The sequence below is a fragment of the Callithrix jacchus genome, chromosome 1 (assembly GCF_049354715.1).
Source record: "Callithrix jacchus isolate 240 chromosome 1, calJac240_pri, whole genome shotgun sequence".
In the NCBI taxonomy this organism is placed as follows: domain Eukaryota; kingdom Metazoa; phylum Chordata; class Mammalia; order Primates; family Cebidae; genus Callithrix; species Callithrix jacchus.
In genome coordinates this window covers 195460723-195477669 of record NC_133502.1, presented here as the reverse complement: position 1 = coordinate 195477669, position 16947 = coordinate 195460723, and the positions used below count along the sequence as shown (strand labels likewise).

General features: G+C 48.3%; 1 protein-coding gene across 4 annotated transcripts; it reads left to right on the top strand.

Moving 5' to 3' along the window:
- The first annotated feature begins 4246 nt into the window (after nucleotides 1–4246).
- Nucleotides 4247–16097, top strand: LOC118146251 (glutathione S-transferase theta-4-like). 4 transcript variants are annotated; one of them, XM_035267597.3, is made up of 6 exons: nucleotides 4247–4448; nucleotides 5847–5934; nucleotides 8643–8793; nucleotides 9695–9871; nucleotides 11204–11375; nucleotides 11697–16097. In XM_035267597.3, coding segments are annotated over exons 1-6 (702 nt in total). In that variant the 5' UTR covers nucleotides 4247–4336; the 3' UTR covers nucleotides 11699–16097. The 4 variants fall into 4 exon arrangements, with proteins under 4 accessions (XP_035123488.2, XP_035123505.1, XP_035123485.2 ...); XM_035267614.3 differs by lacking the exon at nucleotides 11204–11375; XM_035267594.3 differs by lacking the exon at nucleotides 11697–16097 and having other exon boundaries at nucleotides 11204–11680.
- Nucleotides 16098–16947: the final 850 nt, after the last annotated feature.

Sequence of the window (16947 nt, the reverse complement as noted above, 5' to 3'; positions counted from 1 at the left end):
GAAAGAAAGAAAGAAAGAGAGAGAGAAAGAGAGAACGAGAGAGAGAGAAAAGAAAGAAAGGGAAAGGAAAGAAAAGGAAAGGAAGGAAGGAAGGAAGGGAGGGAGGGAGGGAGGGAGGGAGGAAGGAAAAGTGTTACATGTAAGGCCTTACTTATCTAGGCATAGCCAACCCCTTCTCTTGTCCAGATGGGGAGGATATAAAGGGTGATAACACCATTGCACTCCAGCCTCGGTGACAAGAGTGAAAATCCATCTCAAAAAAAAAAAAAAGAAAGAAAAGAAAAAGGGGGTGAAGCATATCATGTTATTCATCTGGAGTCAGTGGTTGCTGCTGTCAACTGCCTCGGCATCCCCAGCCTCCTGGTCTCCTCTGGGGTAAAACTTCATCTGTTCAACTCAGGAGACTGGCCAAGGTGGTACAATCCAAGGATATACCTCAGGACCCAGAAGGCCGAGTCCCCCAGGACCACCTCAGCCCTGTATGGATGGGGCGTCTTTTATTTCTTTTTTTTTTTTTTTTGAGACAGAGTTTCGCTCTTGTTACCCAGGCTGGAGTGCAATGGCGCGATCTCGGCTCACTGCAACCTCCGCCTCCCGGGTTCAGGAAATTCTCCTGCCTCAGCCTCCTGAGTAGCTGGGATTACAGGCATGCGCCACCATGCCCAGCTAATTTTTTGTATCTTTAGTAGAGACAGGGTTTCACCATGTTGACCAGGATGGTCTCTATATCTGGACCTCATGATCCACCCGCCTCGGCCTCCCAAAGTGCTGGGATTACAGGCTTGAGCCATCGTGCCCGGCGTCTTTTATTTCTACAGTTTCTCGTCTCCACACCAGCAGAGAGGAGCGCACAGGACCCTGCAGGGCTGGACCCTACAGGTGTGGTGGCGTATCCCTGTAATCCCAGCTACTCGGGAAGCTGAGGCAGGAGAATCGCTTGAGCCTCACTGCAGAGGTTGCAGTGAGCCGGAACGTGCCGCTGCACTCCAGCCTGGGCAACAGAGTGAGACTCTGCTCAAAAAAATAAAAGTAAATAAATAAAACAAACTTAAGGAAAAATCTGTCAGGAAACAGGATTGAAGGAAGGAAAAGCAGTACCTCTTGCCTTTTACCTCTTATAAAGTTGAGTATACTCCAAATAGGAGGTATGGATTCACTTCTTTTGAGTGTTTGGCTGCCCTATGCCTACTGGCATCTCTGAACCTTTCATCCCTGGATTGAGTGATCCCTGGATTATGGGGACTTGAACTAACTAGAAATCTTGGAGCATATATATCCTCAGCAGGTAAAAAGGGCATAGCCTCTGCCAACTAACAAGCCTTGCCATCCTTTTTGGCCAGGAGATTAGGTGTAAATCAAGGTTTTTGAAGAAAGCCTGCACTGTCACCTTGCTGGCAAAGACCTTAGGAAGTGCAGTCATGCACCTCATTTCCGTTTCTGTGTCCCCATATACAATGGTGTCCCCATGAGATTATAATGCGGGTGAATCACTACTCCTGTCATTCCAGCACGTTGGGAGGCCGAGGCGGGTGGATCATTTGAGCCCAGGAGTTTGAGACCAGTCTGGGCAATATGGTGAAACCCTGTCTATAAAAAATACAAAATAAGCCAGGCATAGTGGTGCCTGCCTGTAGTCCCAGCTACTTGGAAAGCTGAGGTGGGAGACTCACCGGAGCCCAGGAAAGTCGAGGCTGCAGCGAGCCATGGTCGTGCCACTGCACTCCAGCCTGGGCAACAGTGAGACCTTGTCTCAAAGAAAAAAAAAAGATTATAATGCCTAATGCAATATTTTTACTGTAGCTTTTCAGCTTTTCTATGTTTAGATATGTTTAGTACAAAAATGCTTACCATTCTGTAGGCCGGGACTGACTGGTGAGCAGGTCCCCGACCCCATGACACCACCCCACCCGGCCTGGGGCCGCTTGATGGAGCAGGAGTGGCTCACTCCAGGCAGCCAGCGTGGGGGGTGAGGCTGCCCTGGAAGGAGTTGGGGCCTGAGAGGGGTCCAGCCTCCCTCTCCTCAGCTTGCTGGCCAGGCCCCTGCTTCCCCGCTCCCCCTGCCTAGCCGCCCCCGCCCAGTGCGACCTCTGGCCACCTCTGCCATGTTCATCAGATGAATTTTTCTTTTTTCTCTTATTTTTTTTTGAGACGGGGTTTCACTCTCGTTAACTAGGCTGGGGCGCAATGGTGTGATCTCAGCTCACTGCAAAAAAAAAAAAAGAAGATAATGCCGAGTGCCTGCTGCTATCTACAGCTTGCCTTCTTCCTTTTTGTTTTTTTTTTTTTTTCATTGTTGTTGTTTGGAGACAGAGTCTTGCTTGCTCTGTGGCCCAGGCTGGACTGCAATGTCACAATCTCAGCTCACTGCAACCTCCACCTCCTGAGTTCAAGCAATTCCCTTGCCTCAGCCTCCCAAGTGCTGGGATTACAGGTACCTGCCACCACGCCCAGCTAATTTTGTGTATTTTTAGTAGAGATGAGGTTTCACTATGTTGGCCAGGCTGGTCTAAAACTTCTGACCTCAAGTTATCCACCCATTTCGGCCTCCCAAAGTGCTGGAATTACAGGCGTGAGCCACTGTGCCCAGCCACATGCTGTGAGTTTTTAACGAAATAACTTCACCCATCCAACTGTCTTGAAATTCATTCCTTTGCTGATGCCCAAGGTTGGACAGATTTGCACAAAGTGGCTCACAATTCTACTGTTGAGCATTTCGTGGAAGTAATCAGAAACCAGGAATTTGTGTTGTTACAGCCAGTGAAATTGCAAAGCTCTAGGCTAGCGATGACACGAACATCCCTGATGATGAGACAATTTTGAATGCACTTCTTACTTGGGCCCGTCATGATTTGCTACAGACAAAGATCAAAGCAAACTTTTGGCTTATATTGGGCCACCTCTTCTTGCACCACAGTTCCTGGCAGACATGGAAAGTAATGTACTTTTTGGGGATGATATAGAATGTCAGAAACTAATTATGGAAGCAGTGAAACCATTCATTATCAGAGAGACGACCATGGTAGAAAGTCCCCAGACAAAACCTAGGAAGTCAACTGTTGGTACATTCTTTGCAGTTGAGAGAATGGATTCAACAAAAGGAGCAACAAGCATTGAAAAGCGTGATCTCTGTACAAATGTGTGGACTCCAGTAGCAAATATGAATGGGAGGAGGCTACAGTTCGGGGTTGCAGTGCTAGATGACAAACCGTATGTGGTTGGGGGAAGATATGGACTGAAGACTTCGAATACCACAGAGTGCTACAACCCCAAACATAGTGATGCCACCTATGTCCACACATAGACCTGGCCTTGCTGTGGCTGTACTGGAAGGTCCCGTGTATACTGCAGGAGGGCATGAAGGCTGGGGCTCTCTGAATGCAGTGGAAATCTGCAAAAAATCTCCTAATCACTTATTAATAGGACTGACGGGAGGATAATAGATAGCTATGGTGACTTCATGTGAGATTGTTCAGGCCACTCCACATAGTGCACCGATTAGTGCACATTTTGAACTAGACGCTCATCTTGATCAAAGAATAGACAGCTAGGCTTGATGTGGCTAATATAAACAGGAGGCTTATGTTAAGATTAATTATAGAGAGTGGAGTGTAGGGAGAGGGATTCTTATGAGTTCAGTAATAGTGCTAGATTTGAAGCAATAATGTATGGGGGGTGTATTTCTATACATTGTCGTACATTATACAACAATGTGTACAGAGTTTTATTGCATCTGTGATTTTTACTGCCGAGTGCCCCCTGATGTCCTGGTGGTGGTGTCCCCACTGCTCCCAAAGCTCCCAGGCTCCTGTGTCTCTTTCTCCCAGTTCCTTCCTAGCCATACTTCCGGCTCGATTCGCCTGTGGATAGACCCAGTCCCTACTTCTAGAATCCTCCAGGGATAATTCTCATTGCCTCTTGCTCATTCTACACCCTGCAAAGCCCCGTTCATCAGGTTCTGCAAGGAAAGTCAGGCCCTGGGAATTCCCATGCATAATCCCTTCTCAGACAGGGTGTCTGTGAGGGGGCACCACAGGGCACAGACACCCGTGTCGGGGGAGACAGTATGGTCCAGGCTGCTCTGCCTTTGCCACGGGCCTCTCCCCAGCCTACTCCTGGGCCTCCTTAGAATGCTTGCTGCTGTGAGAATTGCAGGCTCCCTGGCCTTGTAAGAATTGAAGGTTCCCTGGCCTTATGACAACACAAAGGGAAACAAGAAGTTCCAGAATACAGGGCCCTGGCCCAGATCAGAGACAGCACAGGGACGGGGCCCTGGCCAGACACAGGCCCAGGTCTGCAGCTGGCCAGTTGTGGCTGTGGTGCCTGGCATTGTCTCAACATGGCCCTGGAGCTCTACATCGACCTGCTGTCAGCACCCTGCCGGGCCGTCTACATCTTCTCGAAGAAGCATGACATCTCATTCAACTTTCAGTTTGTGGATCTGCTGAAAGGTCAGCTCCCACTGCTGCCCAGCAGGTCTGGTCTTGGGGGGAGGCAGGGCACACAGCTTGGGGCTTTTATTTTTTCCTTTATTTTATTTATTTATTTATTTATTTTAGGAAGATTCTCGCTCTGTTGCTTTGGTTGTAGTGCAGTCGTGCTATTTTGGTTCATTGCCACCTCCAATGGGTTCAAGTGATTCTCCCAGCTCAGCCTCCTGGCAGCTGGGATTACAGGTGTATACCACCACACCCGGCTAATTTTTTGTAATTTTAGAAGCGATGGAGTTTCACCATGTTGGCCAGGCTGGTCTTGAACTCCTGATCTCAAGTGATCAGCCCAACTCAGCCTCCAAAGTGCTGAAATTACAGGTGTGAGCCACATCACCCAGCCTGACTGGGGCCTTTCTGAGAAGCAGAGACAGAGACAAGGGAGTCCCCCTAGAGGTCTGCAGGGAAGGAAGAGAAGCCAGGGGGCTTGTAGGCTGCATCCATGTCTAGCCTACCTTAGCCAGTCCCCACTAATGACAGTCCCCATGCCAGAGATGAACAGGCTCTTCTAGGGGAAGGGGGAAGGAAGAGCAGCTGGGACTCCCTGGGACTCTCACTTCCTGGTGGGAGTCTAGGACCTTGTGAACACAGCACCTGTCTGTTGGCAGACGGGGCAGAAGTGCACAGTCTGTCTACACCCATCCTCCCCCGTGTTCCAAATGGCTCAGGGCTCCACTGACCCCTAGTGAGGGTCAGAGGGGTGGGTTCCAACTCCATCCCGGGCACACAGGGGTTCCAAGAGTTCAGCCTGCAAAAGCAGAAGCCTTTGGAGCACAGAGGAAGACACAGAAGCTGTGGAAATGAACAGGGTGCGAGTGGAGCCCTGGAAATGTTTCCAACAGGAGGCAGCTGGTCCAGGAAGAGCTTCAGTTCCTGGCCCCACATCAGGTTCCCTGTTCAGACAACCCTGATTGCATCTGAGGGGCTCCCCTTTGGATGTCCAGCCATGCGCTGGGCCCAGCTTCCTTAAAGCCAGGACAGAGTGAGGGTGATGGGTGCGGGGCTGGGACCCAGGCCCTCAGGGCTTCAGGTGATTCAGAGGCTGTGGCTGCAGATCCTGCTTTGTGGGTGGGCACTGGAGGCCTCCAGCTTCTGGGCCAAAGGGTCATCCTGGTCCTGGGACACAGGGAGGAGGCACGGGAGTCACCAGCCCTAGAGTGGGGCAGGCTGGGAGCCAGCAGTTCTTATCCCGGTCTGATTCTGCCACTGCCTTGCCCTGTGACCTGGGGTGAGCCGCGATGTCCCTCCAGGCCTCAGTTCCCTCTTCTTGAGAAAAGAGGGAGGCATTTGTGTCTCTGGGAGTCTCAGTTCTCTCTCCCCTGGAGTCCCACAGCCTCAGATCTTCGCTGCTCCTCCCAGGTCACCATCACAGCAAAGAATACATTGACATCAACCCCCTCAGGAAGCTGCCCAGCCTCAAAGACGGGAAATTTGTCTTAATTGAAAGGTGAGTCTTCCCCAGGGCCCTTGCACTGTCTGTCTCTGCTCTTCCTGGGAGACTCAGTGGGAGCATCTGTCTATTTACCACACTCACAGGCACACTAAAGTTGAGTGAATGCTGATGAACAAGGGTCATGATGAACCCCACAGACCCACCGCCTAGCTGCCAACTTGGGGTCCATTTTACATCAGTTCTATTCCCCTGCCTTCTAGACACCCCACCATTTCATAATGTCTACGGGCCAGCTCATGTCTATAATTCAGTACTTTGGGAGGCTGAAGCAGGTAGATGGCCTGCGCTCAGGAGTTGAAGACCAACCTAGCCTGAACAACATGGCACAACCCCATCTCTACAAAAATACAAAATGTAGCCAGCGTGGTGGCCCACACCTGTCATCCCAGTTACTCAGGAGGCTGAGGTGGAAGGATTGCTTAGGTGGAAGTTGCAGTGAGCCACGATTAACGTCACTGCACTCCAGCTTAGGCGACAGAGTGAGACTCCATCTCAAAAAATAAAAATAAGTAAATAAATCAATAAATGTTTAGAAACATACCTCTAAGAGGTAAGCGTTCTTAAAAAAAAAAAAGGCTGGGTGAGGTGGCTCATCCCTGTAATACATGCACTTTGGGAGTCTGAGGCGGGAGGATTGCCTGAGGTCGGGAGTTTGAGACCAGCCTGATCAACATAAAGAAGCCCCCTCTCCACTAAAAATACAAAATTATCTGGGCCTGGTGGCGCACGCCTGAAATCCCCGCTACTCAAGAGGCTGAGGCAGGAGAACTGCTTGCATCCCAGAGGCAGAGGTTGCGGTGAGCCGAGATGATGCCAATGCACTCCAGCCTGGGCAACAAGAGTGAAACTTAAATTTAAAAAAAGCAACAGGCTGGGCATGGTGGTTCATGCCTGTAATCCCAGCACTTTGAGAGGCTGACATGGGAGGCTCGCTTGAGGCCAGGAGTTCAAGACAACAGTGAACTCTGATTGCACCACTGCACTCCAGCCTGGGCTATGATAGAGTGTAGCATCACTACAATACCATTAGGATACCTAATGAAATTAACAGTAATTCCTAGATTTTATCTAACATTTGGTGCCTGTTCAAAACTCTCTGATTGTCTCCTAAATATTTTCCTGGCAGTTTGTTTGGATCAGGTCCGAAGGAGATCTGAGTCTTGCAGCTTGTTGCCGTGTCTCTCCTCCACTTTTAATCGATAGCTCTCTCCATGCCCTGACCTTTCCACCTTGGCAGGGCTGCTGTGATGATAAAGGAACGCTTGTCCTGTGGAGGTTCCCATAGCAGCCGTCAATCAGCAAGGCCTAGGACGTCCCCTCCAAAGCATGGCTCCCCCCCGCCCCGTCCCCTTCCCTCACTCTGATGCATGTCTCCCCTCCGTCCCATCCCCTCACTCTGCTGCGTGTCTCCCCCATCCCCTTCCCTCACTCTGATGCGTCTCCCCCCCATCCCCTTCCCTCACTCTGATGCCTGTCTCCCCCCCATCCCCTTCCCTCACTCTGATGCATGTTTCCCCTCCGTCCCCTCCCCTCTGATGCATGTCTCCCCCTATCCCCTTCCCTCACTCTGATGCATGTCTCCCCTCCGTCCCCTCCCCTTACTCTGATGCATGTCTCCCCCTATCCCCTCCCCTCACTCTGATGCATGTCTCCCCCACCCCCCCGTCCCCTTCCCTCACTCTGATGCATGTCTCCCCTCCATCCCCTTCCCTCTGTTCCCATGGCCTCTACCCTTCCCAGACACCACAACCTTCCCAATAGTTGCTGGCCTCCCTGTTGTCCATTCTGCCCCCTTGGGCTCACCCTCCATCACACAGCAGAGAGGTGGATCCTTTCATGCCCTGGCTTACATACCGCCTAATCTTAAAGGATTAAGTCTGTAACCTCTCCACATCTCCAGGGGCCATCATCTGTGGCCTCCACAGTGTCTCAGTCTCACCACTCCCCAGTCACCCACTCCCTTCTTCCAGCTGCACCCACCTGCTCTCCTTCTTCAAATTCACCTTGCTCCCCTTACCCTGGTATTTCAGCATGTGTTTTTCTTTGCCTGTTTTTAGAGACAGAGTCTCCCTCTGGTCCAGGCTGGAGTGCAGTGGCACAATCTTGGCTCACTACAACCTCTGCCTCCCATGTACAAATGACTGTCGTGCCTCAGCCTCCCAAGTAGCTGGGACTACAGGTGTGCACCACCACACCTGGCTAATTTTTCTATTCTCATTTTAGTAGAGACAGGGTTTCACATGTTGGCCAGGCTGGTCTCCAACTCCTGCCCTCGAGTGATCCGCCTCCCAAAGTGCTGGGATTACAGGTGTGAGTAAAAATCCGTGACTGGCCTGTTTTTGTTTTTGAAAAAGGATCTGGCTATTTCACTGAAGCTGGATTGCTGTGGTGCGACCTTGGCTCACTGCAGCCCCAAACTCCTGGGCTCGAGTGATCCTCCCTCAGCATCCTGATTCGGCACGTGCTCTTCCCCTTGCTGGCCTACTCTCCTCTACCACCAGCCCCAACTCCTGCTCACCCTGCAGGTCTTCCTCCCTGCCCTTGCTGACTGTCAGACAGCTCTAGTGAAGATCTTTCCCAGGGCTGTTTGGGCTTCTCCTTTCCCTGGAAGCCCTAGCAGTTGGGCCCAGGTCACACTGGGGTGACTGAGTAGGGGCACTCGGGAAGGCAAGAGCAGTGCCCCTGACTGGTCCCTTCCGCAGCGTGTCCATCCTCTCCTATCTGTGTCGCAAGTACAGTGCACCATTGCACTGGTACCCGCCAGACCTGCACACACGTGCCCGTGTGGAGGAGTTTATGGCTTGGCAACACACAGCCTTTCAGCTGCCCATGAAGAGGATAGTCTGGCTCAAGGTGAGCAGGGTCACTTGTGGGGCTTGGGGACAGAGAGTCAGGAAGGCTGGAGACCACTTCCGGCCCTGATCACTGCTGGTGAACTAAAGTAAGTCTCCCTCCCTCTCTGGGCCTCATTTCCTCAGCTCCTTCTCCTGCCTGCCTAGCAGAGCTGTCAGGAGTGTGGATTGAAACAATGGGTATGAAAGAGTCTTAGTAGGGAAAGGGGAAGGGCATACAGGAGGTGCTGATGTTAGCCACCCCAGGACAGCATTCCATGCTTTTCTTTCTGAACAAGAGAATCTCAAAGTCAAAAGGCCCATAGAAGGCCAGGCACAGTGGCTCACAACTGTAATCCCAGTACCTTGGGAGGCTGAGGAGGGTGAATCATTCAAGGTCAGGAGTTCAAGACCAGCCTAGCCGACATGGCGAAACCCGTCTCTACCAAAAATACAAAACAAATTAGCCGGATGTGGTGTCGTGCACCTGTAATCCCAGCTGCTCGGGAGGCTGATGTAGGAGAATCACTTAAACTTGGGAGGTAAAGTTGGCAGTAAGCCGAGATCGGACCACTGCACTCCAGCCTGGGCAACAGAGTGAGACTCCATCTCAAAAAGAGAGAGAGAGAAAGGCTATAGAAAATTTGAAAATGACAACCAGTACATGTGTCCCTATTTCTAATTGTATGCCTGTAACAGGCATCACCTAATCAATCACAGGATTTATGCCTGATGAGCTAACCAAATCATTGTGAACACATAGTAACTTCCGGCAATCAGAACTTCCACCAATCAGAACTGCTAAAAGAGGTGAAACTACTTTATGTCCTGTCCAATAATAGCTATTGAGCAGACAAGAGTACAGAGACCTGGTAGGGCAGATAGCCCAGGAGTGCTTCCCTCTTCTTCCCAACCCTGGCCAGTTGCTGATCCCAAAGATAACAGGGGAGGAAGTTTCAGCTGAGAAGATGGATCACACAGTGGCGGAGGTGAAGAACAGCCTGAAGCTCTTCGAGGAGTATTTTCTTCAGGACAAGATGTCCATTGCTGGGGACCAAATCTCACTGGCTGACTTGGTGGCCATGGTGGAGATGATGCAGGTGTGGGGAGGGGTGGAGGAGGGTTAGACCTTGGGCAGAAGTGGAACTCCTCTGTGACCAGCGGGGCCGTCACTTGAGGATAGGCTGGTGAAGCCGGGAAGGCAGGTGGAGCTGCCATAGGGGCTGTGGGAGCCAGGTCTGGGTGCCCGGACTCAATGTGGGGGCAACAGGAAGCACAGAATGTTATGAAACAGGAGGGATCACAATTCTCCACGCTTGACAAAGATTCTTCAGTGTGGGAAGAGCTGGAGGGTGAGCCTGAGATAGGGAAAAGGGCACTGCATTTCCTGGTCAGTCCACCAGGATCCCAGATGCCTCCTCCTCTTGCTGGACTCCCCAGGAAATGTTCACTGGCTTCCTGGCTGTCCTGGCCCTGCCTGTTTCCCAGAGCTCCAGACAGACAGCTGTGAAGGACAGCTCTCCTGGCTGGGTCTGAGCGGCATCCACTGTGCGTTTGGAGGCACACCTGGGTGTGGGGCATGTATGTGGCCTCTACATTCACGGGAGGGTGACCAGTTCTGCCTCTCCTGACGCTGGCCAGGGTCTACACTGGCCATCCTGCACACCAGCTAGGGCACTGCACACTCACCAAAGAGAGTGGCCAGAGCTATGCCCAGGAGGAGGCATCCGGGATCCTGGTGGATTGACCAGGAAACGCAGTTTTCTTTTCCCTATCCCAGAGATCTCTGACTGATATGCAAATTAGTCTCTTCGATCTGTTTGCAGTGCAGATCAGCATGAGAAAAAGTCATTCTGGCCTCCCCCAAGGGTTCAGTCATAGGCTTCGTCCCACACCCCTTACATTTCACCCACCACCTCACCCCTCTTGGGCTTCCCGAAGATCTTGCGTGCAAGCCAAGTTACAGGGTAGACTGCCTTAGTGAGCCAGCCAAACTGCAGGGCAGACTGCCCGCCAGGTCTCCCATTCTAGCCCCTGTGCTTGATCACAGTGGGAGGTTAAACATGGGGAAAAAAACTGAGTTCTCCCCCTCATCCACATATACACACCTGGGATAAGGGGTTTCCCTGAAAGAAGGCAGGATTCATGGGAGGTCGCGGGCTGGAGAAGTAGAAGCTGCCTGGGTCAGGAGCCCTCTCAGTGTGGTTCAGAATTTGGAGTGAGAAGACCAGTGACCAAGGACCCTGGGGGATTCTGGATCCTCTATCCCCACCTACGTCTATTACATAGTCTGTGATGGCTTGCTCAGGCTTAGGGGACAGCAGCCTAATTCTTTGCAGAGGCTGATGGGGAGAGCCCCTGAGGCTGTGGGCAAGGACCCAGGTGGGGCTGGTCCCCAGGATGACCACCTCTTCCTCTTTGTCTATCTATAGCCCATGGCAGCCAACTATAATGCCTTCCTGAACAGCTCTAAGGTAGCTGAGTGGCGCATGCGGGTGGAGCTGAGTATCGGCTCTGGCCTCTTTAGGGAGGCCCACAATCGACTAATGCAGTTGGTTGACTGGGACTTTTCAACATTGGATCCAGTGGTCAAGGAGAAAATCTGTGAGTTTCGGGAGAAGTACTTGTGATCCTAGGCGCAGTCCGTCCTGCAGGGCTTGGCTGGCTCAGCAATCTGAGCCACGCTCCTTAAAGGAAATGCTAAAAAAAAAACAACAACTGTTCTTTGCCTAATAAAGAACTGGAACAACCATCACAGCTGCTGAGCAACAGACAGTTGGTGTATGGGTAGGGTCTGATGTGGGAGTGGGTGGTGGTCACAGATCCTTCCAGTTTCCCAGAAGAATTTTAAGAGTAAAGGGTTAAATATAGTTGCATTGTCAGTAATAATAGTTGGTGACTTCAAAACCCCACTTTCATTAATAGAAAAACTACAGAAGATCATCAAGGAAATAGAGGACTTGAAAAACACTGTAAACCAATTGCCCACAGTAGACACGAACAGAACTTTCCACCGGACAAGAGCAGAACAAGCATTCTTCTAAAGAGCATGTGGAATATTCTCCAGCATAGAGCGTATATTTGGTCATAGGTCTCAAATTTAAGAAGATTGAAATCATACAAAGTATGTTCTCTGGACACACTGGAATAAAGTTAAAAATCAGGATCTCGGATCCAAGATGGCCGACCACTAACAGCTCAGGATTATAGCTCCCAGTGAAAGCTCAGAGAACGAGACGACGCCACATCTTTAGACGAATTTTCGTCACTCACTGATTAGCCGATTCCCAGTGGAGGAGCCCCACGGGTCGCCAGCGCGACTCTTGTGGCCGCCGCAGCGGTTTTGCCGGCGTCTCCGCGCAGCAGCTCTTCACGCAGAGCCAACGGGACTGCTTCCCCTACTGACCAGAGTTTGGAGCTCCGGGAAGTCAGAGCCACTTGTTGCGGACTCAAGAGGGAAGCCAGACCAGAGATTCCCGGGCAGAAGAGCACCATCAGTCTTATCGCTGCTATTTAGGCTGCCACAGTGGGTTGCTCGGATCCCAGCATTGGGAATCAATAAGTCAGATGTCCACTCCGAAACCTAATTAGAAAGGCGGTTCATTTACAATGAAGGGAAAAAAACAGCCTAAGAAGGCCGAGTATACTCAAAATCAGAACCCGTCAGCAACGGAACAAGCCCTGATGGAAAAGGACTCATCAGCAACCGAACAAGCCCTGATGGAAAAGGACTCATCAGTAACGGAACAAGCCCTGATGGAAAAGGACTGTGTTCCATTATCTGAAGTAGGCTTTAAAAGGTGGATGATAAGAAACTTCTGGGAGTTAAAGGAACTTGTTCTAACCCAATGTAAAGAAACTAAGAACTTGGAAAAAAGGTTAGATGAAATGTTGAAAAGAATAGACAATATAGAGAGGAATACAAATGAACTTATGGAGTTGAAAAATACAACACGAGAACTTAGTGAAATATGTACAAGCTTAAACAGCCAAATGGATCAAGCAGAAGAAAGGGTATCAGAGGTCGAAGACCAACTTGATGAAACAAAACGACAAGACAAGAATAGAGAAAAAAGGATAAAAAGGAATGAGCAAAGTCTCCAAGCAATATGGGACTATGTGAAAAGACCTAATATACGCTTGATTGGTGTACCTGAATGTGACGGAGAGAATGAAGTCAAGCTGGAAAATACTCTCCAGGACATTATCCAGGAAAATTTTCCTAATTTAGCAAAGCAGGACACTATTCAACCCCAGGCAATACAGAGAACACCACAAAGATATTCCTCAAGAAGACCAACCCCAAGGCACATAATCGTTAGATTCATCAAGATCGAAACGAAGGAGAAAATATTAAGGGCAGCCAGAGAGAAAGATCAAGTTACCCATAAAGGCAAGCCTATTAGGCTTACAGCAGATCTCTCAATGGAAACCCTACAAGCTAGAAGAGAGTGGGGGCCAATATTCAATATACTTAATCAACAGAACTTTCAGCCCAGAATTTCATATCCTGCCAATTTAAGCTTTACATTTGAAGGAAAAATAAAATCTTTTAGGAACAAGCAAGTACTCAGAGATTTTATTACCACCAGGCCTGCTTTACAAGAACTTCTAAAAGAAGCATTATATACAGAAAGGAACAACCAGTATGACCCTTTCTAAAAATACACCAAAAAGTAAAGAGCATTAACATAAAGAAGAATTTTTATCAACGAAAGGACAAAATAGCCAGTTAATATCAAACAGCAGCAACCCTAAATTTAAATCGACCAAATCTCCCAATCAAAAAAAGATACAGACAAAAATCCAACGGTATATCCAAAGATATACATAGACTCAAAATAAAGGGTTGGGAAAAAAAAAAAAAACCTACCAACCAAATGGAGAGCAAAAATAAATAAATAAGAAGCAGGAGTTGCAATTTTCACATTTGACAAAATAGATTTCAAAGCTACAAGGATACAAGGGTAAAAGGATTAATGTAATAATAAGAGATCTTAACACCCAGATACATAAGACCCATAATGAGATTTAGATTCAACGAGACAGAAAATTGATAACGATATCCGGGAGTGGAACTAAGATCCAGAACAAACAAACTCAATAGAGCTCTCCATTTTAAACACACAAAATATACATTATCCACAAAATCTAACGATATATCTAAAGATATACAAAGACTCAAAACAAGGGGATGGAAAAAAACCAACCAAATGGAGAGCAAAAATAAATAAATAAAAAGCAGGAGTTGCAATTCTCACACTTAATAAAATAGATTTCAAAGCTACAAGGATGCAAGGATAAAAGGATTAATGTAACAATAAGAGATCTTAACACCCAGTTACATAAGACACATAATGAGATTTAGATTCAACCAGACAACAAATTGATAACAATATCCAGGACTTGAACTCAGAGCCAGAACAAATAAACACAATAGAGGTCTCCATTTTAAACACATAAAATATGCATTAACCACTTTAAAAACTCAAAATATTGATCGGCCATTATTGAAACCCATTTTAGGAATGAAGTAATATTCCTTTTTCCCTCTTTTTCTTTTTTTCCCCTTCTTTTTCTCTTTTTCCCTCTAAAAAAAAAAAACAAACTAACGCCAATTGGACTGTTTATGGGGTTACCTCTCTTCAGGAAATGATCAAAATATTCTTTCTCCTGCCAGGCCAGCTTCTTTAGAACTGAAAGAAAATCCTTCTTTTCGACCACAGGGAGAGAGTAAACAGCCATTGCTACTTCACAAAGTTTGGGGAGTGGGAGATGGTTTTATTTTGGTTTTGGAAACTGGGTCTCCCTATATCACCCAGGCTGGTCAAAAACTCCTGGGTTCAAGTGATCCCCCAGCCTCAGCCTCCTGAGTAGCTAAAAAAAAAAAAAAAAAAAAAAAAAAAAAAAAAAAGAATGTTGATCTCTTTAAATGAGTTCTCAACCTTGGGAAAAAAAAAAGTTAAAAATCAAGAATAGAAGGAAAACTAGAAAATTCACAAGCATACAGAAATTAAAGAGCCCACTCTTAACAAATGGGTCAAAGAAGAAATCACGAGGGACATTAGAAAGTATCTTAAACAAATAAAAATGAAAACACAACATGCCAAAATTTACAGGATGCAGCAGCAGCAGTGCTGCGAGCAAAATTTATATCTGTAAGCATATAAATTAAAAAAGAGCAGCCTGGAATCAATAACCTAACCTTATACCTTAAGGAACTAGAAAAATAAGAGCAAACTAAACCCAACACCAATAGAAGAAAGGAAATAATAAAGATTAGAATGGAGGTAAATAGGAAATAGAGGAATAATAGAGAAAATAAAAAATTGGATCTTTGAAAAGATCAACAAAATTGATTAGAAGAGCTAAGTGAAAAAAATTAGGCTTAAATTATTCACCAAGAAAGTGGAGGCTGGGTGCAGTGGCTCATACCTGTAATCCCAGCACTTGGGGAAGCCGAGGCAGTAGGATCACTTGGGTCCAGGAGATTGAGAACAGCCTGGATAACACAGTGAGACTTTTTTATTAAAAAAAAAATTTTTTTTTTAATTAGCTGGGTGTGGTGGTGTATGCCTGTAGTCCTAGCTAACTGGGTGGCTGAGGTGGAAGGATCACTCAAGTCCAGGGGTTCAAGGTTACATTGAGCTATGATTGCACCACTCACTCCAGCCTGGACAACATAGGAAAACCTTATCTCCAGCCTGGGCGACAGCGTGACCCTGTCTCAAAAAAAAAGAATGTGAGATACCATGGGGAAGGTGTGGCCCCGGGGTAGGGGCTGGGAGACTGGAAAGCAGCTGTTAGCGGTCCCATTGCTGCCCAGAGCAGACAGTGCCCTGTCCACCCTCATGAGCTCCTTGGCCTCCTTGGACAGGACTGACTACACATGAAAATGTGGGGACCCTTATTTTGAAATTGTTAAGAATCTCAAGATGGCAACACCAAAGCTTTAAACCAAGTGCACGGCCCTTCCGAGTTGTAGACCCACGAGGCCGACAGACTGCCATTCACATCCTGGTATAGCCACTCCTCTTGAGTGTGGCTGGGGCCTGTGCTCTATTGCTTGGAAGCAAGGCTTATCCCGAAGCCTTATTTTCAGGGAGGTGGATTTGAGAGCTATTATCCCACCTCCTTGCTTGGTGCCCTGTGAATAAATCTTTTCTCTTTTGCAAAACTCGGGTCACGGTGATTAACTTACTGTGCATGGGCAGGACGGACCTGGTCCTGGCCAGTAACACCCGCAAGGCATTCTGGGAGTCTGCGCTGCCAAGGCAGCACTGAGCAATGGTTGGGAGTGGTCTGTCTAAATGACTTTTCTCTTTTTTCTAGGCTGGGCACGGTGGCTCATACCTGTAATCCCAGCATTTTGGGAGGCCAAGGCAGGCAGATCACTTGAGGGCAGGAGTTCAAGACCAGCCTGGCCAACATGGTAAAACCTTATCTCTACTAAAAATACAAACATTAGCTGAACATGGTGGCATACGCCTGAAATCCCAGCTACTTGGGTGGCTGAGGCACGAGAATTACTTGAGCCCGGGAGGCAGAGGTTGCAGTGAACCCTGAGATTGTGCTGCTGCACTACAGCCTGGGTAACAGAGACTCAGTCTCAAATAAACAAACAAAAAAACACTCTTTTATTTTTTTTCTATAACTAATACAGCCTCTTGTGAGTTGGTTGATGTGAGTCAGATCCAAAGAAAATGATAAATCCTGAAATGTGGACCGAATTAGTTGTTTTTTTTTTTTTTTAGACCAAGTTTCCCTCTTGTATCCCAAGCTGGAGTGCAATGGCGCAATCTCGGCTCACTGCAACCTCTGCCTCCCAGTCTCAAGCGATTCTCCTGCCTCAGACTCCTGAATGGCTGGGATTACAGGTTCATGCCACCAGTCCCAACTAATTTTTGTATTTTCAGTAGAGACAGGGTTTCACCATGTTAGCCAAGGTAGTCTTGAACTCCCGACCTCTAGTGATCTGCCTGCCTCGACCTCCCAAAGTGCTGTGATTACAGGTATGAGCCACTACTCCCGGCCCCAAATTATGTTTTGAACTTGCAAGACAGGCTGAACCCTGGACCAGAGTCCTGACAGCTCCTTCTTGGGCCTCTGACTGAAGGTACCCAGAGGTGAGGGTAAGGCAGCCATTGCCTTCTCTGAGTGTCTACCTCCTTTCAAA